The sequence below is a fragment of the Eleutherodactylus coqui genome, chromosome 7, assembly GCF_035609145.1.
Source record: "Eleutherodactylus coqui strain aEleCoq1 chromosome 7, aEleCoq1.hap1, whole genome shotgun sequence".
NCBI classification, from domain to species: domain Eukaryota; kingdom Metazoa; phylum Chordata; class Amphibia; order Anura; family Eleutherodactylidae; genus Eleutherodactylus; species Eleutherodactylus coqui.
In genome coordinates this window covers 94,577,829-94,605,736 of record NC_089843.1, presented here as the reverse complement: position 1 = coordinate 94,605,736, position 27,908 = coordinate 94,577,829, and the positions used below count along the sequence as shown (strand labels likewise).

Sequence of the window (27,908 nt, the reverse complement as noted above, 5' to 3'; positions counted from 1 at the left end):
TATTTTTCTAACTTGCTGCATTCCAAGTCCTATAACTTTTTTATTTTTCCATGGACGGAGCTCTGTGAGGGCTTATTTTTTGCTACACGAGCTGTAGATTTTATTGGTACCATTTTGGGCTACGTATTGGTTTATTCATCACTTTTATTGCGTTTTTTTGGGAGGCAAAATGAAAAAAATAAGCATTTTGCCTCAGTTTTTTTGTTTTTTCTTTTTACTCTTATTGCTGTGCAGGCTAAAAAGCGTATTCAACTTATTGTATGCGTCGTTACAAATACAACTATACCAAAATGTGTGAGTTAATTTATTTATTTTATGCTAATTTTAAAAAAAGCACAAAAGAAGTGTTTTTTTAAAACATTTTTATCTTTTTTTGTTTTACATTATTTTTATCTTATTTTTTTACACTATTTGTGTCCCTGTGGGGGACTTTCCCCGTAGCACCTTTGATCGCTATCATAAAGCATTGCAGGACGTCTGTCCTGCAATGCCTTATTGCTTGTTACAGCGATCATAGGCAATGGCAATGCAGGATGCTGGTATTTGATGATCTGTTGCCGCAGCAACCCGTCGGGCTCTTCGCGCTTATAGCGCAAGAGTCCGATGACCTCACAGAGGGAGCACGCTCGCTTTGTGAACCCTTTACATGCCGTGTTCGCTGTCATGATCCACCCCTGCTGTTGCCAGGGGAGCCCGGCCATCAGTGACAGCCGACTCCCGCTGCCGGATAGTGCAAGATCTCTTCTAATCTTTCACTATCCTCAGGGCGTAACTGTACATCCTGCTGCACTAAGCACCTCCCTGCCAGGATGTACAGTTATGCCCTGTGGCGGGAAGGGCCTAATATCCTGTTATTTTCTCCCCCATTACATTTTTAGTAATTCGATCTATTTTCAGCAATGACAATCAACAAACTCTTCCTTTCTAGTTAGACTAAGCGGATGGTTTTGTTACCTGTGAAGAAGATATAGGTAGACCCAGTCTTGGATTCGTCCTTTTTGCAGCCACGGCTGTCACAGAGCTGGGCCCAGCAGCTAAACTCCCCCGTGTCTGCTGCGGAGGAATTCATCAGGATCAGCTGCCCATATCTGTCAAGTTGCTTTATGCTACGGAGGAAACAAAGGATATAGTTCAGTCTTTTCATGACATTCCTCCGTATGATGTCTAGTACTCGGGGCACATTACCATGACCTCTAATAGTCCTGTTTGGGGACATTAAATGATGGAAAAATTTTGGGCGCTTGTCTTAATGGTGTTGAATATGGTCATTAATACTAATAACAATATTAGCCGTAATCAATCTGTCCCAGCTTTCCAATTTACCATGCCTGGCACACACAAGTATGTAAGGTGGACAGCTTACAACCAAGGACAGCACTCTCTTACCAAGTGTCTGTCTGAACGGGACGTTATCACTGTGAATTACACTCTAGTTGTTCCAGTGAACCTCCCTTCGCTGGTTATGTAAAGTTATGTAATGTTGTGTTGTGAAATGTTTGCCATTGTTATATAGCACGGACGGTGAGACGCACTACTGCTGTTGACCGAGAGAATCTGTTGGGTGGTAGCCCACTGTTGTGTTAACTAGCACTGACTATGGCCTTGTTTCCGACTGCCAGGTTTGAGGTAGCCCTTAACAGGAGGTGTCTCTGGAGTGATGGAGTTGTTCTGGACTATGAGCCCAGTATGACCTAAGGAATATTGTCGTGTTTGTTACTGGAGACTGTGGGAGTGCGAGAGACAAAGCTGACAACTACAGGCCAGTTAGCCTAACATCTGTGAATGTGGATACTGGACCACTTTAAAAACTAACATGTTGGACTCTAAACAGCACTCCTACATGCCGAACGGGTCGGATTCCGGATGCAGAATCCATTCAATGGAATCCATTCCTGTGTCCGACCAGCGTCCGTCCGTACCTGTCATTTCTTGTTTCCTCGTGTACTGTAGATGGTCTGGCCGGCGGACATGCATAGTCCAGATTTTTTGCTTCCATTGACTACAAGGGAAGCTGTCCATGTTGAGCCTGCATGAAAAAGGAGCATGCTTGTCTTCTGCAACCTCCGCTCCCAGCGCTCGGCTGTATAACAGCCAGGCGCTGGAGCGGGGGAACAGCTGTATGCAGAAGACATGCGGGGACACCCCGCTTGTCTTCTGCAGCCTCTGCTCCCAGCGCTCGGCTGTACAACAGCCGGGCACTCAGAGTGGAGAACAGCTCGATGCAGAAAACAAGCGGGGACACCCCGCTTGTCTTTTGTTTCCTCCGCTGGCAGCGTAAGCTGTTCGCTCATCTTAAGCGATCATCTTGCACTGTAAATGACACAATGATGATCGCTCAAAAGTCGCTTGAGCAACATCTTTTGAGCGATTATCGTTGTGTCTAAATCGGCCTTTACTGAGGGCAGATCATGTCATGCTAATGACATTGATTTCTTTGACTATGTCACAAGAGTGATAGATGAGGGTGCTGCCGTGGACATCACCTATCTGGATCTCAGTAAAGTCGATGATACAATTCCACAAAGAGTTTACAGATACATTACTGAAAATTGAACTTAACCCTGTGATAGTCCAGGGGATTTGCAGTTGGCTGAAGACAGACATGGCAGTGTTGTTAACGGAGTGTATTCTGAACAGGGGTGAGTTACAAGTGGTGACCACAAGGGTCTGTCCTGGGTCCTATTCTGGTTAATATGTTCATAAGTGACATAAGACAAGGGTTAAAGGGGTTTTCCCGGGAAAATACTATTGATGACCTATCTTCGGGATAGGTCATCAATAGTTGATCGGCTGGGGTCCGTCACTCGGGACTCCGACCGATCAGCTGATTGTTCACCCACTGACAGGGCTTCAATCACACAGAGGTCGGAGTGGAAGCCTCTGTGCTGAACTCTGTGTAGTGGCCGAAGCTTTTAACTGCAGGCATGGCTTGCATTGACTTCAATGAGAGCCGTGCCTGCAGTTACAAGCGCCGGCCACTACACAGAGGTCAGCACAGAGGCTTCCACTCCGACCTCTGTGTGATTGAGGCACTGACAGCATGCGCCCACTCAGCTGATCGGTCGAAGTCCGGAGCAGCGGACCCTAGCTGATCAACTATTGATGATCTATCCAGAGGATAGGTAATCAATAGTATTCTCCATGGAAAACCCCTTTAAGGTCTGTCTGTTTGCAGTGTGAAGTAGGGGTGATACTCCTGGAGTGTCTTGAGCATGGAGGAAGATTTAGCCTTACTGGATAAACGAGAAAAACAATAGAAACTGCATTTTAATGCTTCCAAATATATAATAATACACTTAGCCCAGTTTCACGCAACCGAGAATCTCGCACGAGATTTGTAGATTGCGAGATGCACAAATCTCATACGAATATGAACCCTATTCTTTTGACTGGGGTCATACACATGACCTTTTTTTTTCTGCATCACATTGCATTACAGCGTGATGTGGGAAAAAAATCGTGACATGTTCTATGTTCCGTCGCATCGCCCATTGTTTTCAGTGTGGGCGGCAAAGCATCAGACGGCGTGTGCAGCGCGATGCTTCCTGTTGATTCTGCAATTCCAACACACTGCGTAGGGCAAGGTAATTGATTGCCAGCGAGTTAACACGTATGTCACGGGTGTACAGCGCCCACATAACACGCCGTTATCATACGCCTGTGTGAGCCTGGCATTAGGGGTTCTGATAGCCTCAAAATGAGTCCACAGTGCAGTTAGACAGCAAAGAAAGCAAGCATGATGCTCGGCTGCACAGCGAGAGGTGTAACCAGTGGAAAGAGGGAGATTGTGATCCCGCTGTATCAGGGTGTGGCCAGCACTGGGGGGCAGACCTGTAACCAGTGTCGGCAACCCCCGGGGAGGCGCTGGCCTCCATAGCCGCTGATGCAGCGGGTAACAAGGGTAGATCCGGCAGAAGCCCCGGAGACACATGTAACGTGTATGAAAACCAAACCTTCTTCTCCCCCCATGTCTATGCAGCGTCTCCTCTCCGGCGGCCACTGTCCCGGCCTGAGCGGCGTGATGACGTCACTACACTGTGCTGCCCGACTACAGGGACTGCAGGAGAGGAGATGCTGAGCCGAGGTCGGGGGACAAGAAGGTTTGTTTTTTCTCAGAGGAACTCAACATTACTATTATGTAAGGGGGCTCTACAGGGGGACAGTATTGTATATGGAGGACACTTATTATATAAGGGGGCTCTACAGGGGGACAGTATTGTATATGGAGGACACATTATATAAGGGGGCTCTACAGGGGGACAGTGTGTATATAGAGGACACCTATTCTATAAGGGAGTTCTACAGGGGACATTATTGTATATGGAGATACACACTATAAAAGGGGACATTATTCTATATTAATTTTAGAGAAGGGGCGTTCTCCAGAAGAGCATTGTTTTATATGGAGAGCACATTATATAAGGGGACTCTACAGAGGGTATAGTTCTATATGGAGGACACTATTATATAGGGGGCTCTACAGGGTTGCATTATGCTGTATAGAGGACATTATTTTTTATTTTTTTATTTTTTTAGATATAAAGGGTATTTTTTCCGTAAAAAGAATATTATTATTATCTAAGGGCAGTTGTGTCTCCAGGTGGGTATTATTATATAAAGAGGCTCTCAAGGGGAATTATATTATTATTATACAAGGTGACTCTCAAGGGCCTCATTATTACTTCATTAACCCCTTAATGACGTGGCCCCTTTTTCTTTTTCCATTTTAGTTTTTTCCTCCCCCCTTCAAAAAAATCATAACTCTTTATTTATCCATCGACGTCGCTGTCTGGGGGTTGTTTTTTGCGGGACGAGTTGTATTTTTAAATGGTACCCTTTATTGTACCATATAATGTACTGAAAAACTTTTGAAAAATTCTAAGTGCAGTAAAATGAAAAAAAAAACAACATTCCACCATCTTTCAGTGCGTCTTGTTTCTACGGCGTACACACTGCAACAAAAATGACATGATATCTTTATTCTATGGGTCATTGCGATTACGATACCAAACTTGTCTTTTTTTTTTTTTGCTGCACTACTTTTTTTCAAAGACATTTAATTTTTTTCAATTATTTTCTGCCGCCATCTTCTGTGCGCAATAACTTTATAATAATTTTATTTTTCCATCGACATCATTGAGCAAGGGCTCATTTTTTGCGGGATGTCCTGTAGTTTCCGTTAGTACCAATTCGGAATACATACGATTTTTTTGATCATTTTTTATTGTGTTTTTTTCTAGGAGACAGGGTAACTGAAAAAGTTCAGACGACGTCACCGTGCAGGGAAAATAATGCACTAGTTTGATACATCCGACTTTTACGGACTTTAAAGTCCCGCTGGGGGACTACAATATGAGATGCTTTGATCGCTCCTGCAGTATGACGTAATGCTATAGCATTACGTCATACTGCCATTTGACAGGCAGTCTATCAAGTCACCCCACAGGGATGGCTTGATAGGCGGTCTCTCAAGGCAGCCCTGGGGCCTTTCAGAAGGCCCCCGGCTGCCATGACAGCTGCATGGCTCCCCCGATCTCACCGCGGGGGGCCTTATGGATTTAAATGCCGCCGTCAGAATTGACAGCGGCATTTAAAGTAAAAAAAACCGTGAACGGCCCATCGCAGCTATTGCCCGCAGGTGTCAGCTGTAATAAACAGCTGACACCCGCACTGTATGAAGAGAGGTCACCCTGCGACCTCTCTTCATACATATCCCGACGCTCCATGACGTACCCTTATGTCCTGGAGCAGGAAGGAGTTAAGGGAACTGTTACTTCCCGAAAGACACAGGGAGGCAAATAAGGCAGTAACAGGTGCCGAATTGGATGTAACATCAAGATGAAGAGTTTGTATAAGTTGGTAAATGTTTTTCGGGTACTGAAAAAGTGAGGAGCCAAAGATATCTGTGTTCATAAATTTTCAGAAACAAGTTGTGGCTGGAAGATATCATCATGGTGCTCTGGGCTGGATAGAAAAGACGGAGGAAAGTGAATGACTGCAGTCAGAATGGACATCAACCTTGATCACTGGATGTAACGGTACTTTAATCACTTATAGCTGCTATCTAATATATGGTCACTTCATGCTGGTAGTAGTCATTGTACAGTTGTTTTTTGACAATAGCCGTATGTAAGTAATATTTATTTACTATGTAGTGGTCCAAGAAGGGAGATGGAAGACATGATGGAAACCTTTATATATGTTAGAAGAAGGGAGAGGGGAGACATGATGGAAACCTTTATATGTTAGAAGAAGGGAGAGTGGGGGATATGATGGAAACTTTTATATATTACAGGAAGGGAGAGGGGGATATGATGCAAACCTTTATATATGTTACAGGAAGGAAGAGGAGGGACATGATGGAAACCTTTATATATGTTACAGGAAGAGAGAGGGGAGAGGAGAGACATGATGGAAACCTTCATATATGTTACAGAAAGGAAGAGGAGGGACATGATGGAAACCTTTATATATGTTACAGGATGGAAAAAGGGTGAGGGGGGGGACATGATGGAAACATATATATATATATATATATATATATATATATATATATATATATATGAGGGACATGATGGAAACATTTATATATGTTACAAGAAGGGATAGTGGAGATATGGAATCTTTTATGTATGTAACAAGAAGGGAGAGGAGTGACATGATGGAAACCTTTAGGGCTAATGTCCACGGACGGATTTCTGCCATGTTTCCCACGGTGGAAATCTGCGACAGAATTACGCAGCCATTAGGTTTTATTGAACCTAATAGCTTTTCTGCCTGCCAATGCCGACACGTAGAATTTTACCGCGGATTTCCGCAGCAGGAAATAAATCGTGCCATGTTCTATTTTCCGTCGATTTACACAGCTGGAGGTGGTTTTCCGTGGATTTACACCGCTGGGGGTGGTTTTCCGGGGATTTACATCGCGGGAGTTGTTTTCCATGATCACCAGTGGGCACATTTTGTTTACCACCGTGGTACTCCCGCGGTGTAAATCCGTGGGCGTATCCCATGATGGTCGTGGGCATGAGGCCTTATATATGCTACAGGAAGGAAGAGGGGAGAGGAGAACATGATGGAATCCTTTATATATGTTACAAGTATAAATAAGGCTCAGGAGGGAAGTGTATTTATTAGGGAGTTAAACACAAGAGTGTGGGGGGGGGGGGAAATAAGAAGCAACGTCAGCAATTAATATTTTACTAAAATCATAATAGACACTTGGAACAAACTTGCAACAGACGTGGCTGGAAAATCAACAAGTGAATTCAAGCATGCTTGGGATAAGCAAATATCCTACTAGAAATAACAAGGAACTAATATAAGGGCGGACTGGATGGACCATGTGCTCTTTTTCTGCCAAGTAACATTAGATTTGTCGCCTTGGAGACTGTGAATGTGCTGGTACAACAACCAATATGTTGTGTACCCTTAGGAGACTATATATACCACAGCCCTCCCTTGTGGGTTATGCTATGGGCAGTGATGAGCGAGCATACTCGCTAAGGGCAATTGCTCGAGCGAGCATTGTCCTTAGTGAGTACCTGCCCGCTCGAGAGAAAAGGTTCGGCTGCTGGCGCTGGTGACAGGTGAGTTGCGGCAGTGAGCAGGGGGAGCACGGGGGGGGGGGGGGGGGGGAGGGAGAGAGAGATCTCCCCGCTCCCTGCCCGCCGCCGAACCTTTTCTCTCGAGCAGGCAGGTACTCGCTAAGGGCAATGCTCGCTCGAGCAATTGCCTTTAGCGAGTATGCTCGCTCATCACTAGCTATGGGCTCTATGTATATACGTTGTGTGCAATACGCTTTATGCTCTCGTTGAGAGACGGTCCTATTGCTATTAGTATCTGCCAAGCTCTGTCCTTCATTGTGCCTGAAAGAGCCAATCCTTGTGCCTTGTACTGTGATCATTAAGCCTTGCGCCCTGACAAAAAATCCAACTTCACCGATTACCTTTTCAGCAGTTGATTTCACCCCAAAAATGTCACTGGAAGAAAAGCGGCCGCGTTATTCTAAACCAGGACGAACCATTTTAATTGATAAACGTGATACATAAGGTATATGCAAATGGAATTAATTTAGGAAGTAACAAGTTAGTATTTTATATTTTCACTGTTGTTACATTTCTTTGGAACCTTTATACTGACATGTTCTCCGAGCACACCTACATAACATGTGGAAATGCTGGTAGTGGCATTGCCAGCTGCAATATTCAAACATTATTTCAAAAGTATTCTAAATTCACTTTTTTGGACATATTTTCACACTCTTATTACAGTTGCAAGACCTGGACCGCTCATGGCACTACTGAATCAGACTTAGATTGCATAGAATCCCATGGTAATCTTAGTCCGGTTCACTTCTCTGAACGTTAATGATGACATTACTTAAAAGTAAGCAGTATGATGTAAACTTGTACAGGTCTTTACGGGCAGAGAGGTAAGTAACTGTAGATCAAAGAGTTAGAATGACTAGCCAACTAGAAGACCTGCCAGCTCTTCCGAGTCCAGAAGGACTTCTCCTTCTTCTCGAAGTCCACTGCAGGAGAGTTTGCATGTATGTATGTGTTGCTTATTATTGGTCACAGTTTAAAGACTTTCTAAATCCCAATGGGGATGCTATTAGTAAAACATGCTGGAAAGTGAAGGAGGTGGTAAGCAGTGCATACTTTAGGTTGCCTATAATAAAAAGAAATGATGGCAATGAGTATCACAAACTCCCAGTTGTCTGATTTTGAATAAAAATGGCCTAAATCAAAGCCAGAAAAAAAGATGTATAAGTGAACACATTAGAAGGCTACAGGGAATATCCACATTAGTAGTTTAAACATTCATTAATTCAAGGCTCAAAGCCGCTCTGATATACATATATCATAGCTAATACATATTTGATGTATGCTGTATGAGCAATATGAGACAAGAAATCAATTGGCTTAATGGGACTGTGTAATCAGAAAACGAAATACTGTACAATCAAGTTTTGATGTTAAACATATTTCTTAAGAATTTGGGGGATTTAAGAAAAAAAATTTTGATGTCACTATTCGTATTATATATATAAAAAAGATCCTAATAATAGTCTGACACTTCCTGTTCTGTAGAGAAAACTTTCCTTTCAGTGACTTTTATTAGTGTTTTCAGTAACATAACATACAAGTGTATTTATGGTCATGGCCATCAGAATTCATTACAATGGATGGAGTATACAATCAGTAGTCATCTCATCACAGTGAGGATTGCAATGAAAGCTCTCACATATATACACCGCTAACACAGGATCCACCATGCACACAGGGTGATGGTCAAAGCTTATCTACTCTCCATAACTACGTAATGACTTCTGCACCTATCAAAGAGCATGACCACTACTTCCATAGAAGTCAATGGGTCGGCTCTTGTTCATTGTGTGAATAGCCCATGAGGCTGCTGTAAAGCATCTTTCTAAAAGCAGCTGTAAAGACACAGTGGCAGCCTCTGTAGTCATCAGTACAATCAGAAAATAGGAAATTGATTAACCAAATGGAAAATGTTTCACTATTCAGGTTTAATTAGTGAAAAATATGTGATACACTCCATTTAAGCTTATGTACACTTCTGCAACCAGTTTTTTAATTACTGCCGTATTTCTAAAGTGCAATTTTGCAAATGTCCTTAAATATATCCTATTTTATGCATACATTTCCAATGCAGACCTATACAAGCGAACCATGCGAGTAGTATCGCCTGGCAATCATGGGTTACCCCATTCCCTATGCCCCTCCTTCTACTGTCTGTAGGTTAGAAAAAAAATCACATAGGATAAAAGCACATAGAATGGTGACTAAGGTTGTCCATACAGTTTTGATAGCTGTTGGTCAATTGCTCATATGTCTGCATGCTCGGCTTAGCTGTCTGATTCATGGAGCATGCACATATAATGGCGAGGACTAGTTCTCTATGCATCAATGCCAGCAAACAGTGGGGGATGTGAGTAGTCGCAAGGAGCAAAATTACAGATTGGAAATCACTGTCTAAATTATTACCTCATTACTGTAATTTGGTCCTGAGGTGATAGAGTCCATTTAATTCAAAAGAATCAAGTTGAAAGAACAGTCCACAGGTTCATGCTGCCCATCAGAGTGTGGCATAAATGGGTGCGGGCGATTCACAGGTTGGGGTGGTATGAACTACTGCTGAATTGGGCCCCATTTATTGCTCTATGTTGGTCTCTGATAGGCCTGGCTAGTATTTTAGGGAATGGCGATTTAAACAATTCTCTATTATATTCTTACTACCCTGAAAATAAGACCCTGTCTTATATTAATTTTGACCCCAAAGTGGCACTAGGTCTTATTTTCGTGGGCATGTCTTATTATACTTACCTAGCAGGCTTGGTCCAGGTCCCTCCCACTGCACTCCGGAGCTCTGACATTCTGAGCCACGGCATTGATTGACCAATTCATAAATCTCGCCTGCACAACACGATGGCTGTGATTGATTTTTCCGCTGCTCAGCCAATCAATGCAGCACTCGATGAACCAATGTGATGGCTGTGATTGGTTCATTGAGTGCTGCATTAATTGGCTGAGCAGCGGTTGAAAAACCAATCACAGCCATTGTGTTGTGGAGGCGAGATTTATGAATTGGTCAATCAATGCCGTGGCTCAGAATGCCAATCAGAGTCATCGCTTCGTGGAGATGGGATTTATGAATCCCATAACCTGGAACTGATCTTCTGTGGGCAAACAAGGATTGCAGGGTAGGTCTTATTTTCAGGGAAACAGTGTAGTTATTAGTATTTATAGTACCAGTGTTTCTGGTGGTGCCATGCGCCATTTATAATATAGTGAATGACATCATTACATGTAACTCACTGAAGGGCCTGTGATGACGGTTGGAGTTGCTCAAAATATTGAAGGGCCTGTGATGACGTCACTGTCGTGTGATCAGGAGCGGAGCATATAACTCACTTACGGACAAGTGATCATTAGTACTTTGATAAACTACAAATGTCTTGGACACGGTGATTCCAGGTCCTGGTAATCATGGAAACGGGGAATATTCTATAAAAATCAGGCTAAAATGGGATATTTCCAGTTCTCCTCCTACAATATCATGCTGTTCAGGCCCGCTGTTTTATCACCTTAAATTAAAGTAATATATTCTGGTCGAAATCATACACTTACAGCGACTTCTATCATCTCTTATGCAAAACAGTTCCGTCACTCCTTATCTATCTCCCAAGCCGATTCCAGAAATACTTGCCATACCTTATAGATTAATCATAGTGGGACGGGTTGAGCAACGCTTTCCCATGGTGATCCGTGCGGAGAAGCTGCTCCAAAGTGAATCATTCTTTTTAAAGGAAAATGTAATCACTTAAGTGCAGGCAATCCGTGGTTTGTAGTACCCATTATATGGCACCTGTGGTTCATACATTGTCACATCACTGCCCATGGTTTATGAACTACATTACCACAGCATATAATCAAGCAAACGTTATTGTGTGCACAGATGGAGCAAAGTTTAAATTGATACTTAGCACAACGAAAGCCATAGAAAAAGTCATGTTAAAGGGGTGTCACTTTCATATATGGAATTTCTGAAAATTCATGTCACAAAAAGCAAATTTTGTGAAGTTAAACTTTGCTACATCTGTACATCTTGTACGATTCTACCAACCTAGCTCACAAGATGCACATGCACAGCAGCAGGGAGCTAGCAGAGTGATCACCGACTGCAGGAGTCATACCAGCAGGAAGTACAGTAGCTAGAAGAGTATTATGTCTCTCTGGGGCTACATTCACATGGGCGAGCGTGATATTGGGGCGAGAAACTCGGGCTGATATCGCGCTTGCCAATGTGCAGTTTTCACTGAGTTGCGAAGCATTCTTTTTAATTCTTTTAAATACTCACATGCGTGAAATGATCACAAGTGTTTCCCATTGACTTCAGTGGGAAACATCACACTCGCACACACATCACGCAGTATGCGAGTGCCATGCAATGTCATTGAAGATCCCATTGAAAGCAATGGCCAAGGTATTCTGAAGGGACGCCCAAGCAATAGAACAAGGTGCCATTTTTATTTTTCCTCTTACAGCAATGCTGGGAGGAACAAAATCGCTAGTGTGAAGGATTCCATTCAAAGGAATGGATTTTTATATCCGTGCAGGTTTTGTGCGCAGCGCATCAGACCAAACTCACGTGAGAATATCGTTCGTGTGAATGCGCCCTTACAGAGAGCAATAATACCAGTACGTATGGCATGTGGCTGGTTGAAGAAGGCCCGTGCTGCGGCTGACATGTACACCAAGTGCAGCAAGGACCACAGAGCATATGTGCAATAAGGGAATTAGGACTCCTTAACATCCGCATTAGGGAGCTCTGTTCGCCTGCTCCATTTGTGGCGCAGGAAAGTAGCACCTGACTGAACAGATTTGTCTTATGACGAAACCGAAGGGCGCTGAACAGACCCGCATTGACTATAATGGGTTTTTTCTAATGTGTGTTTGGAAGTCTGTCATTTTTTCGTAATTTCCAGGATGAAGTAGCACAACTGGCCGTGCTATCTCATCCTGTTTTCTAGCGGAAATCGGTGATCGGTGTTTCGAATGGAACCTCTGGCGCTGATGTGAACGATCCCTTAACAAGTGAGCTTCTTTCTTCTTACATATTCTGTTGCCAGTTTATAATTTGACTATAGCCTTTTTCACATTTCCTTATTGACCAGAAGCAATGAAATCAGACAAATCAGATTTTTTATTCTCTCTAGCATGTAGATGAGCTTTATTAAAATCTCTCCACTCTGCTGGTATTGTAATACATTGTGGATTTTTTTCATATGCAATTCCACAGTGTATAATTTCCAGTATATTTGCTGTGTGTGTGAATGGGTACTTGTGTATCTTGTCTCCACTGGAACTAGGGGTGGAGACATGGGTTGGCCACTTTCAAATAGAGGGGATGGCCAGGTGATGCCCACAGCTTGTGATTGGCTGCACTGCTGCTGGTGCGATGCTGACCCTGCAGCTGTCAGTGTGCCCTGCCAACCCCGGTGCTGCACTGCTGCTGGTGCGATACCAACCCCGCAGCTGTCAGTGTGCCGTGCCGACTTCAGCACTGGTAGTGTTGTGCCTCCGAAGTCCCCTGGGAGTGTGCCATCTGCGCTGCCGACCCCAGTCTCAGTGTGGCTGGTAGCTGTGGCCTCAGCGCCGGCTGTGCACTGACAGCGGAGGAGCAGTCCCGCTGGAAACACTGACAGGTCAGCCAGGGAAGAAGCTTGCACAGCCAGGGAAACTGACAGCGGTGCAGCAGCCAAGTAAGAAGAGAGCACGCCAGCCCGACAAAGACACTGACAGCGGTAGAGCAGTTCCACCAGGGACATTAACAGGGCGCGCCGGCCAGCCAGGACACTTACAGCATCGCAGCAGCCAGGAAAGAAGGGAGCGGCGTGCACACAGACCTCACCCTGGAGGGGGCATGATGTGACAGCAGCAGGGAAACATCAGCCACCAGTGTCAGCTAGTCAGGAGCTTGGGGCATTCCCTAACTCCACCATGATAAACCCAATTTGCTACTCAAGACAAACCCTTGTCTCCACCCATAGTTCCGGTGAAGACAAGATATACCAGTACCAACAGCATGTTGATCTGAGATTGTTTAGTACATTTAGATGAAGCAATCGTTGTGACTATGGCTATGAGCAATCAATAATGTGAACATTTGTCCCCATACAGTTTGCATATTGCTGGCAGCACATCCTTGTTTAGATGGGAGGATGTGCTGCTGACAATTTTTTTTTGTTCCTCCACATAAAAGATGTGATCAGCCAACAAGTGAGTCAATCACTGTGATGTCTACATGGGGCAGTGATGGGGAACAAATATTCTTACGTACAATCGTTCGACCTATCATCATCCTGTATAAAAAGGTCCTTAGCCAGTTCTACACTGACGATAGACTTAAAAATGTATGAATACCTGTAAGGATGGTATGTGGTGGGAGGGACGTAAAATTTCTGGTCAGGAAGTAGTTAAGTAGGCCAACAACTTCTCTAACCCTTTGAAGTCATGTTAGGTGTCATTGAATGCAATGTCTGTCAAGTGTGTTTCAATGTCAGATGCAAATAAGCAGATGGAATAATACCTCCACAGTGCCACCTATTGAAAGCCAGTATTCCTTCAAGCCAAAGTTAGACTCCTTATACAAGCCTCGTAATAATGACTGGGAATTAAAAGCAAAGCCAGAGACTCAAAAGGCCAGACTCCTATGTGTACACTGATGAAGGGCAAATAACCTGAAACAGCGGTCTGTACATGTAGTCTGGCTTTGCTTTTAATTCCCAGTTATTGTTACAAGGTTTGTATAAAGGGTCTAACTTTGGCTTGCAGGAATGCTGTCTTCCAATAGGTGGCACTGTGGAAGTATTATTCCATCTACCTTATTTGAATATTACCCAGAGGAGTATGAATGGACTTTTGAGTCTCCTCACTCACTGGCTAGGTGCTCTCCCTAAGGAGAAAAGATAGCGTTTCTGACCCTTAGGCCTCATGTCCACAGGGAAATTAAGAATTAAAATCCGGAGCGTTTTTCCCGCACGTGGATCCACGCCCCATAGGGATGCATTAGACACCCGCAGGTAGTTAAATACGGATCCGCGGGAGACCCGCGCCTGAATTAAACTCACCTGCTCAGGACGGTACGGGTCTTCCCTTCTTCGCGGCCTGATCTTCTTTCTTTTGCCCGGCGGATGTGCCCGGCGCATGCACGCGGCACGCAGCCGGCATGCCGAGCACATCCGCCAGGCCGAAGAAAGAAGATAGGCTGCGAAGAAGGGAAGACCTGCACCGTCCGCAGCAGGTGAATATATTCTATGCCTTATGGCCGCGGGGCAGGAGGAACCCGCTACGAATTCTCCATGGGGAATCCATAGCGGGCCTGATTTTCCCCGTGGACATGAGGCCTAAATGTCAGATAATATGCACGGAGCATCACAATTCCACAGTCTTCCTACTTCTTAAGCTGAATGAGTCTATTTATGTTAATTTATGAATTTTTCTTACTAGATGACTAATTATGATGTATTTTAATGCTATTAGATATGGTTTTACACCTAAAAGCCTTGGAGGGGTGCAGGCTGGCACAAGAGCCCAATTCTCCCTGGTAATGTACCTCTGGCATGGGGCGGGCAGCCTGCTGTTTTCTGCCCTGACAGAACAGTACAATCTGTCATGTTGTAATTGCGACCACACCTGTAAAACATAGTACACATCGTCCTTTATTTCTACAGTCTGATATCACTTGGCAAAGCAGATAACGTATCCTGCCAGATTATTTCAGATGTTTATTTTATGGGACTTAACTTGCGCTATCATCACGGGGAATATAAGCTTTAGGATATAATCTGCCGTCATGATTATATACATATTGACAGACAATTTATTCAAAGCTGTAGACAAAAAGATTAGTGTTAATCTCATTGATTTAGTGGCGGCTAACAATAATCTTTATATGTGTGGTACTGGAGCGATCCGTTCTGATTGATGGAAATATGCTCCACTGCTTCCCACAAAGAATATTGTTTTTAAATGACATTTTTCTTAAAGGGATAGGCCATCGATATCAGATTGGTGGGGGTACGCCACTCCCAGCCCAACAGCTGTTTGAGGAGGCGGCAGTGTGGCCTCCTCTCAGACATGTGACATCGCATTCATCAGTCACGTGGCCTGAGAGCAGCTCATCCCCATTCAACTGAATAGGATTAAGCTGCTATACCAGGCACAGCCACTATAGAATGAACAGTGCTGTGCTCAGCATGGACTGAAGCGGTCGTGGCACTCCCTGGCCTATGAATAGCATAGGGGACGCCATTCACATCAATGACAGGGAGACAGACTGGCCTACCACAAACAGAAGGAAAACATCACTGCATGGTGTGGAGAGGCATAAGACTGGTAAAAAAAAGCCAAAAGGCAATAACAGTACCTGGGAAGGTTCTGCATGGCACAACAGCTTAAGGGTGACTACCCACTAGCGTATGCGAATCTGCTGCATTTTTTTTTTCCAGGTGTCTATGGGACTGTCTAACGTTAAAAACGCATTGCGGAAAAAATCGCAATTTACAGCGAAATCGCGATTTTGCGCGATGCGATTTTAACATTAACAAGTCCCATAGACCCCTGGAGAAAAAAAATGCTGCGAATTTCGCAGTGAAAAAGAACTGTAATGGGTAGTCACTCTTATACAGCCTTCCGGTACGGCATTTTCACGGCTAGTGATGTTGTCCCTAAGACTGAGTTTACACAGGGCAGATTTGCCACGGAAAATTCTGCACGGAATTTAGCCGCGGCAAATCGGCCCGCGGCCGCTAATCTCGGGATTAGCCAGCCATGTGGACGAGATTACACGGGGCGGCCAATCTGCTGCGGTAAGTCTGGCTGGAACCGCGGCTGCGGCCGCCGCAGCCGCGGTTTCAGAATATGCAGCATGTCCATTCTTTTTTTCATTCCCCTGCGGCCGCGCTCTCCTCTATGGGAGCGCCGGCTGCAACGGAAGAGCAAGCGACCGGGACGCTTCAAAGCCGCCGCGGCTTTTTCCGCAGCGGTTCTCCCGCCGGAAATCTCATGGTTTTTGCTGCAGCTAAACCGCGAGATTTCCGACGGGAATCCGCCCCGTGTGAACCCAGGCTAATAGCGGCATGTTCTTTATTAGGCTGGGTTCACACAGGGCGGATTTGCCGCGGAAATTCCACGCAGAATTTAGCCGTGGCAAATCCGCCCGCGGCCGCTAATCTCGGGATTAGCCAGCCATGTGGACGAGATTTCTCAGAAATCCCGTCCACACGGGGCGGCCAATCCGCTGCGGTAAGTACGGCTGGAACCACGGCAGCGTCGGCTTCAGCCGCGGTTTCAGAATATGCAGCATGTCCATTCTTTTTTTCATTCCGCTGAGGCCGGGCTCTCCTCTATGGCTAAACCGCGAGATTTCCGACGGGAATCCGCCCCGTGTGAACCCAGGCTTAGTGGTTCTGGTCTCTCCGTTTCTTTACGCTTTTATCCTTCCTTTTTGTATTTATGTATTGTCCAATTATTACAATTGATTTACTTTTACTTTGTAATTTATCAGTGATTATTTTTATCAACGCTATGGTTTAGCAACTGAGTGTTTTCTTTAGACCACCTGCACACGGTAGAGCCGGCAGCAGCAGCGTCCGCACGTACCTGTAGTTTCTCTTCTTTTTTTGTACTGCGTATGGTCCGCACAGCTCAGAAATGCGCAGTACAGATGTTTTTAAATTACTGTTTTTCCCGCGTCATCGCCCAGTGATGACGTGTAATCTGTGATTTTTGCGCAATGTTAACTGCGGTAGGGCTGCGGGTCAGACGGCTTCCATTGACTTCACTAAGGGGTTAATAGATTTGTTTTCTCCTCATCGTCATCTAAAATTTCCCCTACATTATTTATTAAAAGGCCAACACTTTCAGTATTATTCTTTTTACTACATGTATAGTTGAAGAACAGTTTAGGGTTAGTTTTACTCCCTTTGACAATAGGTCTCTCTGTCTCCATCTTTGCTGCTTTTATCTGATTTTTACATCATTTATTTTTTTTTCCTTATAGGTTTTTAGTGCTTCTTCATTGCCTCCTTGTTTTAATAGTTTAAACACTTTCATTTTGCTGTTTTTTGCCCCTTGTATGAACCACATTGTTTTTCTCCTATTACTAAAGGCTAGAGATGAGCGAACGTGCTCGGCCCCGCCCCTTTTTCGCCCGAGTACCGCGATTTTCGAGTACTTCCGTACTCGGGTGAAAAAATTCGGGGGGCGCCGTGGCGGCGCGGGGGGTTGCAGCGGGGAGTGGGGGGGAGAGGGAGAGAGAGAGGGCTCCCCCCTGTTCCCCGCTGCTACCCCCCGCACCGCCGTGCCTCTCCCCGCCCCCCGGCGCCCCCCGAATCTTTACGCGCGAGTACTGAAGTACTCGAAAATGGCGGTACTCGGGTGCGTAAGTACTCATTACGAGTACGTTCGCTCATCTCTACTAAAGGCCAATTTAGACACAACCAGAATTGCTCAAAATTTGCTCAAAAGAATCTTTTGAGCGATTCTTGTTCTGTCTACATGCACTGACATCGTGCAGTTTTCGTGCACAAGTCGTTGATCACTCACTTTATCAGCAGAGCAGGCTGTTATCACAGCCGGCTGCGCTGATAAGTTTCTCTCTGCCTGTGTCCCACTGTTAATTCACAGCGGGACATGGGCAGTAACCATGGAGAACACTACAGCTGTTTGCTTATGCAAAAAAGCTGTATTGTTCAAGAGATAGTGGCGGTGTCCCGCTGTGCCTGGATAACTCTATAGTAGCTACTTAGCTACTATAGAGTATGCAAAGATTATTGCATAAAACTGTCACTCAAACTGTCGGGCATCACTAAGCTAATCGAAATTGGCCTTCCTAAAGTTTAATATTTCCGTAGCTCCCCTATAAAACTCTCTTGAAAAACAAGTTGAAATTTATTGTATCATGGTCCCTATTTCCCAGGTGCCCTCCAACTTGCACTCTTGTTATTCTGGCTTCACAGTTTATATCATAAAGTCCCCCATTATAATGACCTCATTGTGATTTGCTGCTTCATCTAGTTGCCTCAGTAATAGATTTTCAGTGGCTTCTGATATATTTGGTGTCTATAGAAAACTATGAGGATTTTATTATTGTTTTCCCTCCATGTAGTTCCACTAGAGATGAGCGAACCTACTCAGCCACGCCCCTTTTTCACCCGAGCGCCGCGATTTTCGAGTACTTCCGTACTCGGGCGAAAAGATTCGGGGGCGCCGTGGGTGAGTGGGGGGTTGCAGCGGGGAGTGGGGGGGGGGGAGGGAGAGAGAGAGGACTCCCCTCTGTTCCCCGCTGCTACCCCCCGCTCCGCCACGCCTCCCCCCGAATCTTTTCCCCCGAGTACGGAAGTACTCGAAAATCGCGGTGCTCGATCGAGTAATTACTCGAAACGAGTATATTCGCTCATCTCTCATTTCCACCCATAGACTCCACATTGTCATCTCCCTCCCATATATCTTTAAAGTGTGGACTTTAAACAAGATTTTACATAAAGATAATTGCTGCCCCCTTTGTGGTTTTTACAGTCCCTTCTGAACATACTAATCCTGTTCACTCCCCAGTCACAGCTTTCATCCAACCAGGTCTCAGTTATTCCCGCTACCTTCTAGAATTAGCCACCATACAGTTTAGAAGGTTTTGGTTATTTTTTATATTACGTGTATCCCTACTAACTCTTCTGCCAGTTCTAACTGTACTAAATTACAGTAAATAGATAAATTAGATAGTTTCTTATATTAGTCTTTCTGTAGTGCTCGTGGGTTTCACCTTTTCCTCTGTGAACCAGTACGAATCAGGCAATTTATTTTTACTGGTGCACTATGCTGCGCGCCACAATCATTTTTTTCGGACAGTTTTCTAGTTGGGTTTGTTACAATGTATCAGTTTAAGTAACGGCTATCAGTTTAGATTTCTACTCTTGTTGACAGAGAACTGCTGCAGACAGTTATTACATGGGTGAATAATTGTGTCACTACAAACTGTTTCTAGTAATTGTTTTGTGACCTTAAAGGAGATGTCCCGCGCCGAAACGGGTTTTTTTTTTTTTAAACCCCCCCCCCGTTCGGCGCGAGACAACCCCGATGCAGGGGTTAAAAAACCCACCCGCACAGCGCTTACCTGAATCCCGGCGGTCCGGCGTCTTCATACTCACCTGCTGAAGATGGCCGCCGGGATCCTCTGCCTTCGTGGACCGCAGCTCTTCTGTGCGGTCCACTGCCGATTCCAGCCTCCTGATTGGCTGGAATCGGCACGTGACGGGGCGGAGCTACACGGAGCCGCTCTCTGGCACGAGCGGCTCCATAGAAGACTACAGAAGACCCGGACTGCGCAAGCGCGGCTAATTTGGCCATCGGAGGCCGAAAATTAGTCGGCACCATGGAGACGAGGACGCTAGCAACGGAGCAGGTAAGTATAAAACTTTTTATAACTTCTGTATGGCTCATAATTAATGCACAATGTATATTACAAAGTGCATTATTATGGCCATACAGAAGTGTATAACCCCACTTGCTGCCTCGGGACATCTCCTTTAACTATTTAAATACCAAGCGTGGTAAATTTACGGCACTTGGTCTTGGGTTTTAATTCCAGCCAATAAGTACAGCTCCTGTTCCTGCAATCAGGTAGGAGCAGGTTGGGTCCTCGACTGTTAGATCACTCTCACACATGCACTTTTTACTGCGATTACCGCAACATTTTGAATGCCATGGTAATCGCAGTATAACGCTCTTATTGATCTCAATGGGACCTCGCAGACATGTGATCGATCGCGGCATTTTCTATCTCCACAATTTTCAATCACTGTCTGTTCTATTTTAGCGTACCTCATCATCCATCACAATTATGCGATATGCTAAATCCCTCTGCTGGAGGCAGCAACTTGCGTCCGAAAATGAAAGTGAAATCGTAGGGTTTTGCCGGCTGCATGTGTGAGAGTGACTTAGTCACAACTGAGGACCCTGAGGAGAAGGCAGAAGCTGTTTTTAAGTGCTTCTTTCATCTTTCTTGCAGGCTACATAGCACTCAATGAGTGTTGTGCAGTGCAAAGAGAAAGCGGAAGTGTTGCTTCTGCTATTTGACCCGGTGATCACATGACCGCTGGATGGACCCTCTCACAGCAGAGCTGCAGGGTCCTAGCAAAAGCTGATCATCTCTGCCAGTACTATTGTCACCACAGTAGAATGTTTTCCCTGTAACTAGGCTCCTAAATTTCACAATGTGAATGTCCCCCAGAGGTCTTATATGACGTCATGGGGGACATAGATGGTAAAAAAAATTGTTACAAGAATAAGTGAAAAAAAAGACAGAATAAGGCTGCATTCAGACGACCGTATATCAGCTGGGTTTTCACGCCCAGCCGATATACGGCGTCTCTCTCTGCAGGGGGAGGAGGCTGGAAGAGCCGGGAGCAGTGCTGTAAGCTCCCGCCCCCTCTCTGCCTCCTCTCCACCCCCCTGCACTATTTTCAATGAGGAGAGGTGGGACAGGGGTGGAGCTAATTCCTGCAACTTAGCCCCACCCCGTTCCACCTCCTCTCATTGCAAATAGTGCAGAGGGGCGGAGAAGGGGTGGAGAGGGGGCGGGAGCTCAGAGCATTGCTCCCAGCTCTTCCAGCCTCCTCCCCCTGCAGAGAGAGACGCCGTATATCGACTGGGCGTGAAAACCCAGCCGATATACGGTCGTCTGAATGCACCCTAAGGGTGCCTACCCACTTGCGATTTTTTTTTCCTGTGATGTTTTGCGTTTTTTCTCAAGAGCAATTAGTATAGAATGTGTTCTTGTCCATCTGGGTTTTTTTTTCCGTTTCGTGGGGTTTTTTCACATAGGAACTGTCAGTTGCATATGTCTCCTTATTTTTCTCTTAATGCACCCATGATTGTCAATGGAGGGCTGCGAAAACCGCCGTGAAAACCGCGCAAAAACGGCAACGCAAGTTGGTAGGCACCCTAAGGGTGATTACCCACTACAGCTTTTTTTCACAGCGAAATTTGCAGCGTTTTTTTTTATGCAGGGGTCTATGGGACTTGTAATGTTAAAATCGCGATCGCGCAAAATAGCGAACGCGATTTTAACATTACAAGTCCCATAGACCCCTGCAGAAAAAAAACGTTGCGAATTTAGCAGTGAAAAAAAACTGTAGTGGGTAGGCACCCTAAAGATCTATACATAGAAAAGAAAACGACCCAAAGCCGACGTCAACCAAAACAGTCGCCATATGCACTCTGTAACCGAAACTATACAAATTATTTATCAAAACGACCCAAGCAAAATGCGGAACCCTTTCCTGCACTTTATTTTAGTGTTAATATACTAATTTTAAAATTAAATATAATTTTTAAAAAATCGTCTGAGCTTTTTTTTACCCCCAATAAAACTAAAAAGCAGGGGGAAAAAAACTGTGAAAAAAGATATTTAAAAAATAGCCTTATATGTCACAGAACAAAAACATATAAAAAAAAAACCTTTTGTAGATGAAGAAAAAAATAGTGCAGTTGAACCACCACATGGGTAAAATCTCCAAAAAGTATGTGGTCCTCTCAGACCAAAACAGCGCAAAAACTATTTCTCATAAGTGAAAACCTATCATTGACTGCAACAAGCTTTCTAATTCCTCTCACTACAAGCTCGTTTTATCCATTTCTGCTTATTACTGAATTCTATTCTATGAATGGATTTACAATTCACCTACACACGTCTTATAAAGGTCCAGAACTTCAAAGATAAAAAACTCTTCTTTCGCACTGTTGCTGTGGATCTTTTACCCGGAAAAGTTAACTGTCCTTCCCAAACAGTTTTCCACAAAATAAATTTATTTAAAGGGGTTGTCTCGCGGCAGCAAGTGGGGTTATACACTTCTGTATGGCCATATTAATGCACTTTGTAATGTACATCGTGCATTAATTATGAGCCATACAGAAGTTATTCACTTACCTGCTCCGTTGCTAGCGTCCCCGTCACCATGGATCCGTCTAAATTCGCTGTCTTTAGACGCGCTTGCGCAGTCCGGTCTTCTGCCTTGTGAATGGGGCCGCTCGTGCCGGAGAGCTGGTCCCGCGTCATCATCGTAGCTCCGCCCCGTCACGTGTGCCGATTCCAGCCAATCAGGAGGCTGGAATCGGCAATGGACCGCACAGAGCCCACGGTGCATCGTGGGTGAAGATCCCGGCGGCCATCTTGGAGAAGGAAGAAAGAAGACATCGAGATAGACAAGACATCCGAGATAGACGAGACATCCGAGATAGACGAGACATCCGAGATAGACGAGACATCCGAGACATCCGAGACAGACGAGACAGACGAGACATCCGAGACATCCGAGACAGACGAGACATCCGAGACAGACGAGACAGACGAGACAGACGAGACAGACGAGACGACAAGACAGACAAGGAGACAAGGAGACAAGGAGACAAGGAGATAAGGAGATAAGGAGATAAGGAGATAGATAGATAGATATTTTTTTTTTTTAACCCATCCTTTGGGTTTGTCTCGCGCCGATCGGGGGGCCTATTGAAAAAAAAAAAACCCCGTTTCGGCGCGAGACAACCCCTTTAAGTTTCCATAAATGAATAATGGACAAACAGCGGTAAAAATGCAACGTGTTTTGGCGATCTATTAAACGCCTTTTTCAAGCATAATATGCATATAGAAAAACATCCTAGATATAGTGTGCTTACCTTATGGGGTTGATGGTCTGAAGCTCATGGCGTGGGACGCCGGTCAAATCCGCGCTGACGTGATCAGTAAGCGTCCAGTGACCGGGTAGGCTTTGTGCCAGTGCGCATGCATACGTCAAACAGGGACATATTTTGCGTATCTGAGTTGATAGGTACGTCTTTTGCGTATCTCTATACCAGCGCATGCGTCCCGGACCTCAATCTCCGCAAGGAAGAGCTCTATTTAAAACCCATATAGATTAGTAAAATTAAGGGACGCATGCGCGTCCCTTAATTAAATAAATTTATTTCGTGGGAAACTGTTTGGGAATGACAGTTAACTTTTCCGGGTAAAAGATCCACAGCAACAGCGTGAAAGAAGAGATTTTTATCTTTGAATTTCTGCTATTTCCCCATTTTGGTTCGTTTACCTGCTGGGGTTTTTTCTTCCTGCTGCCCTCCTTAAGCCTGAAGGATGCCTGAGGATCTTCATTTATTACAACCGGGACCATTGGGCCCCTCTATTCACCAGGTGAGTTAATCCCATTTACATTTGGGAAGATTGTGTGGTGGCGCGGATCGCTATTCTTTATCTAAAGGTCCAGAACTGTGAAATACTGCCACCTAGTGACCATTTGTGTGAGTGATTTCATAAAATCCTGTATCTGTACTGCTATACTTGCAGTCATGCAGATTTCTATGATTTCAATATGGAATCGCTACAGCCAGGACTGAGGGCCCGTCCTCACGCTCGTATTTTCTGTCCGCAAATTGTACTCAGAAGTGCATCTTTTGCAAATAGCAGTATTACGCATTAAAGAAAAAAAGCATGGCATGTCCTTTATTGGCCTGTATTCAAGGACCACAATCTTCCATTAAAGGAGATGTCCCGCGCCGAAACGGGTTTTTTTTTTTTTAAACCCCCCCCCCGTTCGGCGCGAGACAACCCCGATGCAGGGGTTAAAAAAACCACCCGCACAGCGCTTACCTGAATCCCGGCGGTCTGGCGTCTTCATACTCACCTGCTGAAGATGGCCGCCGGGATCCTCTGTCTTCATGGACCGCAGGGCTTCTGTGCGGTCCATTGCCGATTCCAGCCTCCTGATTGGCTGGAATCGGCACGTGACGGGGCGAAGCTACACGGAGCTACACGGAGCCCCATAGAGAAGAGGAGAAGACCCGGACTGCGCAAGCGCGGCTAATTTGGCCATCGGAGGGCGAAAATTAGTCGGCACCATGGAGACGAGGACGCCAGCAACGGAGCAGGTAAGTATAAAACTTTTTATAACTTCTGTATGGCTCATAATTAATGCACAATGTACATTACAAAGTGCATTATTATGGCCATACAGAAGTGTATAGACCCACTTGCTGCCTCGGGACATCTCCTTTAACCCCTGTATTTCCCTGGCAGCGGCGTCTGCACGGATCTCCTCACATCCAGGTTCGCTGCACTGCGCATGGTCCTCACGGCTCACTGTTGGACATGCACAGTATAGTTTTTTTTTCAAACTCCTGCTTTCCCACGGATCCACGGGTCAGCTGCAGGTGTGCTGTGGATCAGACGGTTTCCATTGACTTCAATGGAAGCCGTCTGTGCAGGATCCACACAAAAATGGAGCATGCTGCGATTTGTTTTATGGACCAGAAGATCCGCAAATCAAATCTGCATGCTTTAATTAATTTGTGGACCCTTGCATTCCTATGGGCGGCTTGATTTGCAAATCTCCAGCATGGCTGCTGCAAATCAAATTTACCCGTGGACATTGGGCACTGCACATCTGGAAGGACTGCATTGCAAAGCCTGATATGAACCGACCATGTTAAATATAGACAAAGGCAGCACCACATCTATAGGGATATAAGAAGTAATATAACCTACAGTATATCTTACCAAAGAAAGGATCATTGTAGCTGATATTCTCCATTTTAGACAAAATCCCATTTGGAAAGTAATCCTCCGTGACAAAACATTGCCACCACCCAGCATATAAAGTGGCAAATCTGGAACTGATCCACTTACACAATATCCTAATCTTAGGTACAAACCAATTTTTTTGCAAAACAGGATAAATGTGGATTTTTACACAAAATTTGGGGCTATGCGGGCTTGTAGATTCCCCAGCAGTATTCATAGTCTACACAGCAGGTGAGAAAATATGGCCAATAAGTTGTAATGGGAATAATATGGAAATTGATCCGATTCTGTAAGAGCTGGTTCATCATTAGCTAAGTAGAAAATATGCTTAATTTTTAGGACTGAGTATTCCCTAGAGGTTCCAATATAAAGTTTACTGCAGATCCAGTAATTGCTCTACTGTCACATTAAGAATATGACTTTCCAAAATGCAGTGGCATGCAGTGGCAACGGCATTGGTGGCTGTGTATCTACGGAGGTGAGGCTGAGGCATGTGTGGGAGTGCCGTATTAAGTGGGTACCCGCGCGGTGAGTGTGGTTTCAAATGCAGAAGAGCTGCTGACCTGTGTACCTGCCAGTGACATTGCTGAGGACTGTGTGTGCTGATGCAGTTGGCGTTGTGGTTTCACCCTAAAGAGTGCCAATCCGTCCACTTGTGACCCAGCTAAGTTCCGCCAGAAGAATTTGCCTGGGGATTGTGATAACTAAAGACTGTAGTGCCAAGCCGACCAACTGCTGATTGCCATTCACCACTGCTGCCAACCAGAGACCGCTGGTATTGCTGCGCCTCCAAGTAAAGAGTACAGCTTTGTGTCTAGTGGCATCAGTTAGAATGTCGGACCTCTCCTCTCTTTTCCTTCAGTGGTGTCTGCTAAGGTAAAAAGAACTGGCCAGACGTGATAACCGGATAGCAGATGGGCTCTGGGAAACCTTCCACTTCTGACCCCAAATAAGTGCACTCAGCAGTGACTTTTGTGAAATGTTTTTATACTGCTAAATAAACTGTGGTTGGGTTGTGCATGTCCCTCCTTTTCATATAACCTAAATTTGCTAGCCTCTGACTTGAAAGACCCCTCTCTTTCATGCTGCTGCAACTATAATTCTGCAACCTAACTGCTAACAGATTACTTAAAATGGGTTGATGGGAAACCTATTCTTCATGGGTTCTAAACCGGAAAGGCTCCTACCTACCTCTACACTTCCGTCTCTATATCCCCTTGAGAAACATTTCCCCGACCCCAGTCTCCTCCACAGGCTTTAAAGGGATTGTAAATTATCAATGGCCTAGCCTCTGTATAATTGTAGAATGGTGGGGGTCTGATACCTGGGCTCCCTGATGATTAACTATTCGTCGGACTGGTGGAGTCATATACTGAACTAAATTCTGCAAGAAGCAAACAGCTCTGTTCTTACTGCAGCGGTCCGGTTGAAATTAATGGAAAATTTGCCTGCAATACCAAGCCCGCCCACTGCAGTAAGAACAGAGCTGTCTGCTTCATGCAGAAATCAGCTAAGTTCACAAGTATGCTAGCCTAGGAAACAGCCGTTCAGTAGGGGACTTTAGTAGGGGTCCATTGCTCATCTACTATTGATGATTTAGGCCATCAATAGTTTACAACCAGACCCCCATTATTACCAGTATATCCCCATTATTACCAGTAACCATTATAACCATTAACCCCATTATTACCAGTATATCATCCAAACTCCCTTATAATAATTCCACTGTTTCGGCTACTATGTGCTCCCTCCTGGCTATGTGTAAATGATCCCTCAAGGGCTTGTCCACTTTTTTCTCTTAGATGGCAGTTGTACATGCACACACTTACTTATTCACATGGGAGTGGTTCTCATTCGTGTGCTGTCCAAGTCTACAATGAACTAGACTTACACTGGATAGTACATGGAGCCATAATAGCTACTCAGGCTATTTAGACCTGTAACTTCACTCACACAAACTATCGGTCAGGGTGAAAAAATGTCAGCATGCCCTATTCTGGTCCGTTCTAACAGCCGAGAATGGGACATGCAATGTGTTGGGCCCTGTGAACATTGGGCAGTGTATGTGTGCTGCCTGCTGGTTTTGGTGGCCAATTTTGCAGACCGCACATGGGCATGCCTGTATGAATCTGGCCTTACTGGCATTGGCTATATGACCAGAAACTAGAAGAGGAGGCTTTCAATAGAAGGGTAACCCTGTATACCTGCAAGCTTTCAGGGCAGAAGCCCCTTGGACAGGCACGATGCCTGATGAAGGAGCCTCACTGCTCCAAAAGCTTGCAAATATAACTTCTCCGGTTATCCAATAACAGGATCACTTCTGTTATACTTTTGCCTTTTTATACCTTTTTATGTAATATTAGTTTACACAAGAAGCTGCCACTTTAGAAAACTCCATGACAGATAATCTTGTAGGCTTGCTTGGGGTCTACTGCTTATGAATATTGCTAATTGTATTGGTAGTAGTACTGTATACAGTACTAGAGGCAAAGTCTATACAAAGTCTGTTTATGCATAGTCCGTATTGGGAAAGATCAGGAACATGCAAAAATAGAATTTCTGGACAACTGCTTTGATTTATGCAAGTTGTATATATAAAAGTACATACTCCAGTTTTGCTAAGTTTAGCCAATGTAATGTGACCCAATTAAAAGTCACTTCTAACCTCTGACCAAGGGTGACTAAACCATTAATCTAAATTGCAGGACATACAAAATATGTAGCTAGTAAATTGTAAAGATGGATTA

General features: G+C 44.8%; 1 protein-coding gene across 1 annotated transcript in view; it reads right to left on the bottom strand.

Moving 5' to 3' along the window:
- Nucleotides 1-27,908, bottom strand: part of PDGFRL (platelet derived growth factor receptor like) — a 131,663-nt gene that overhangs the window by 42,790 nt on the left and 60,965 nt on the right. Inside the window, exon 3 of the mRNA XM_066573400.1 lies at nt 955-1,106. Coding sequence (XP_066429497.1) covers nt 955-1,106 — 152 coding nt within the window. The remainder of the gene's footprint in view (nt 1-954; nt 1,107-27,908) is intronic.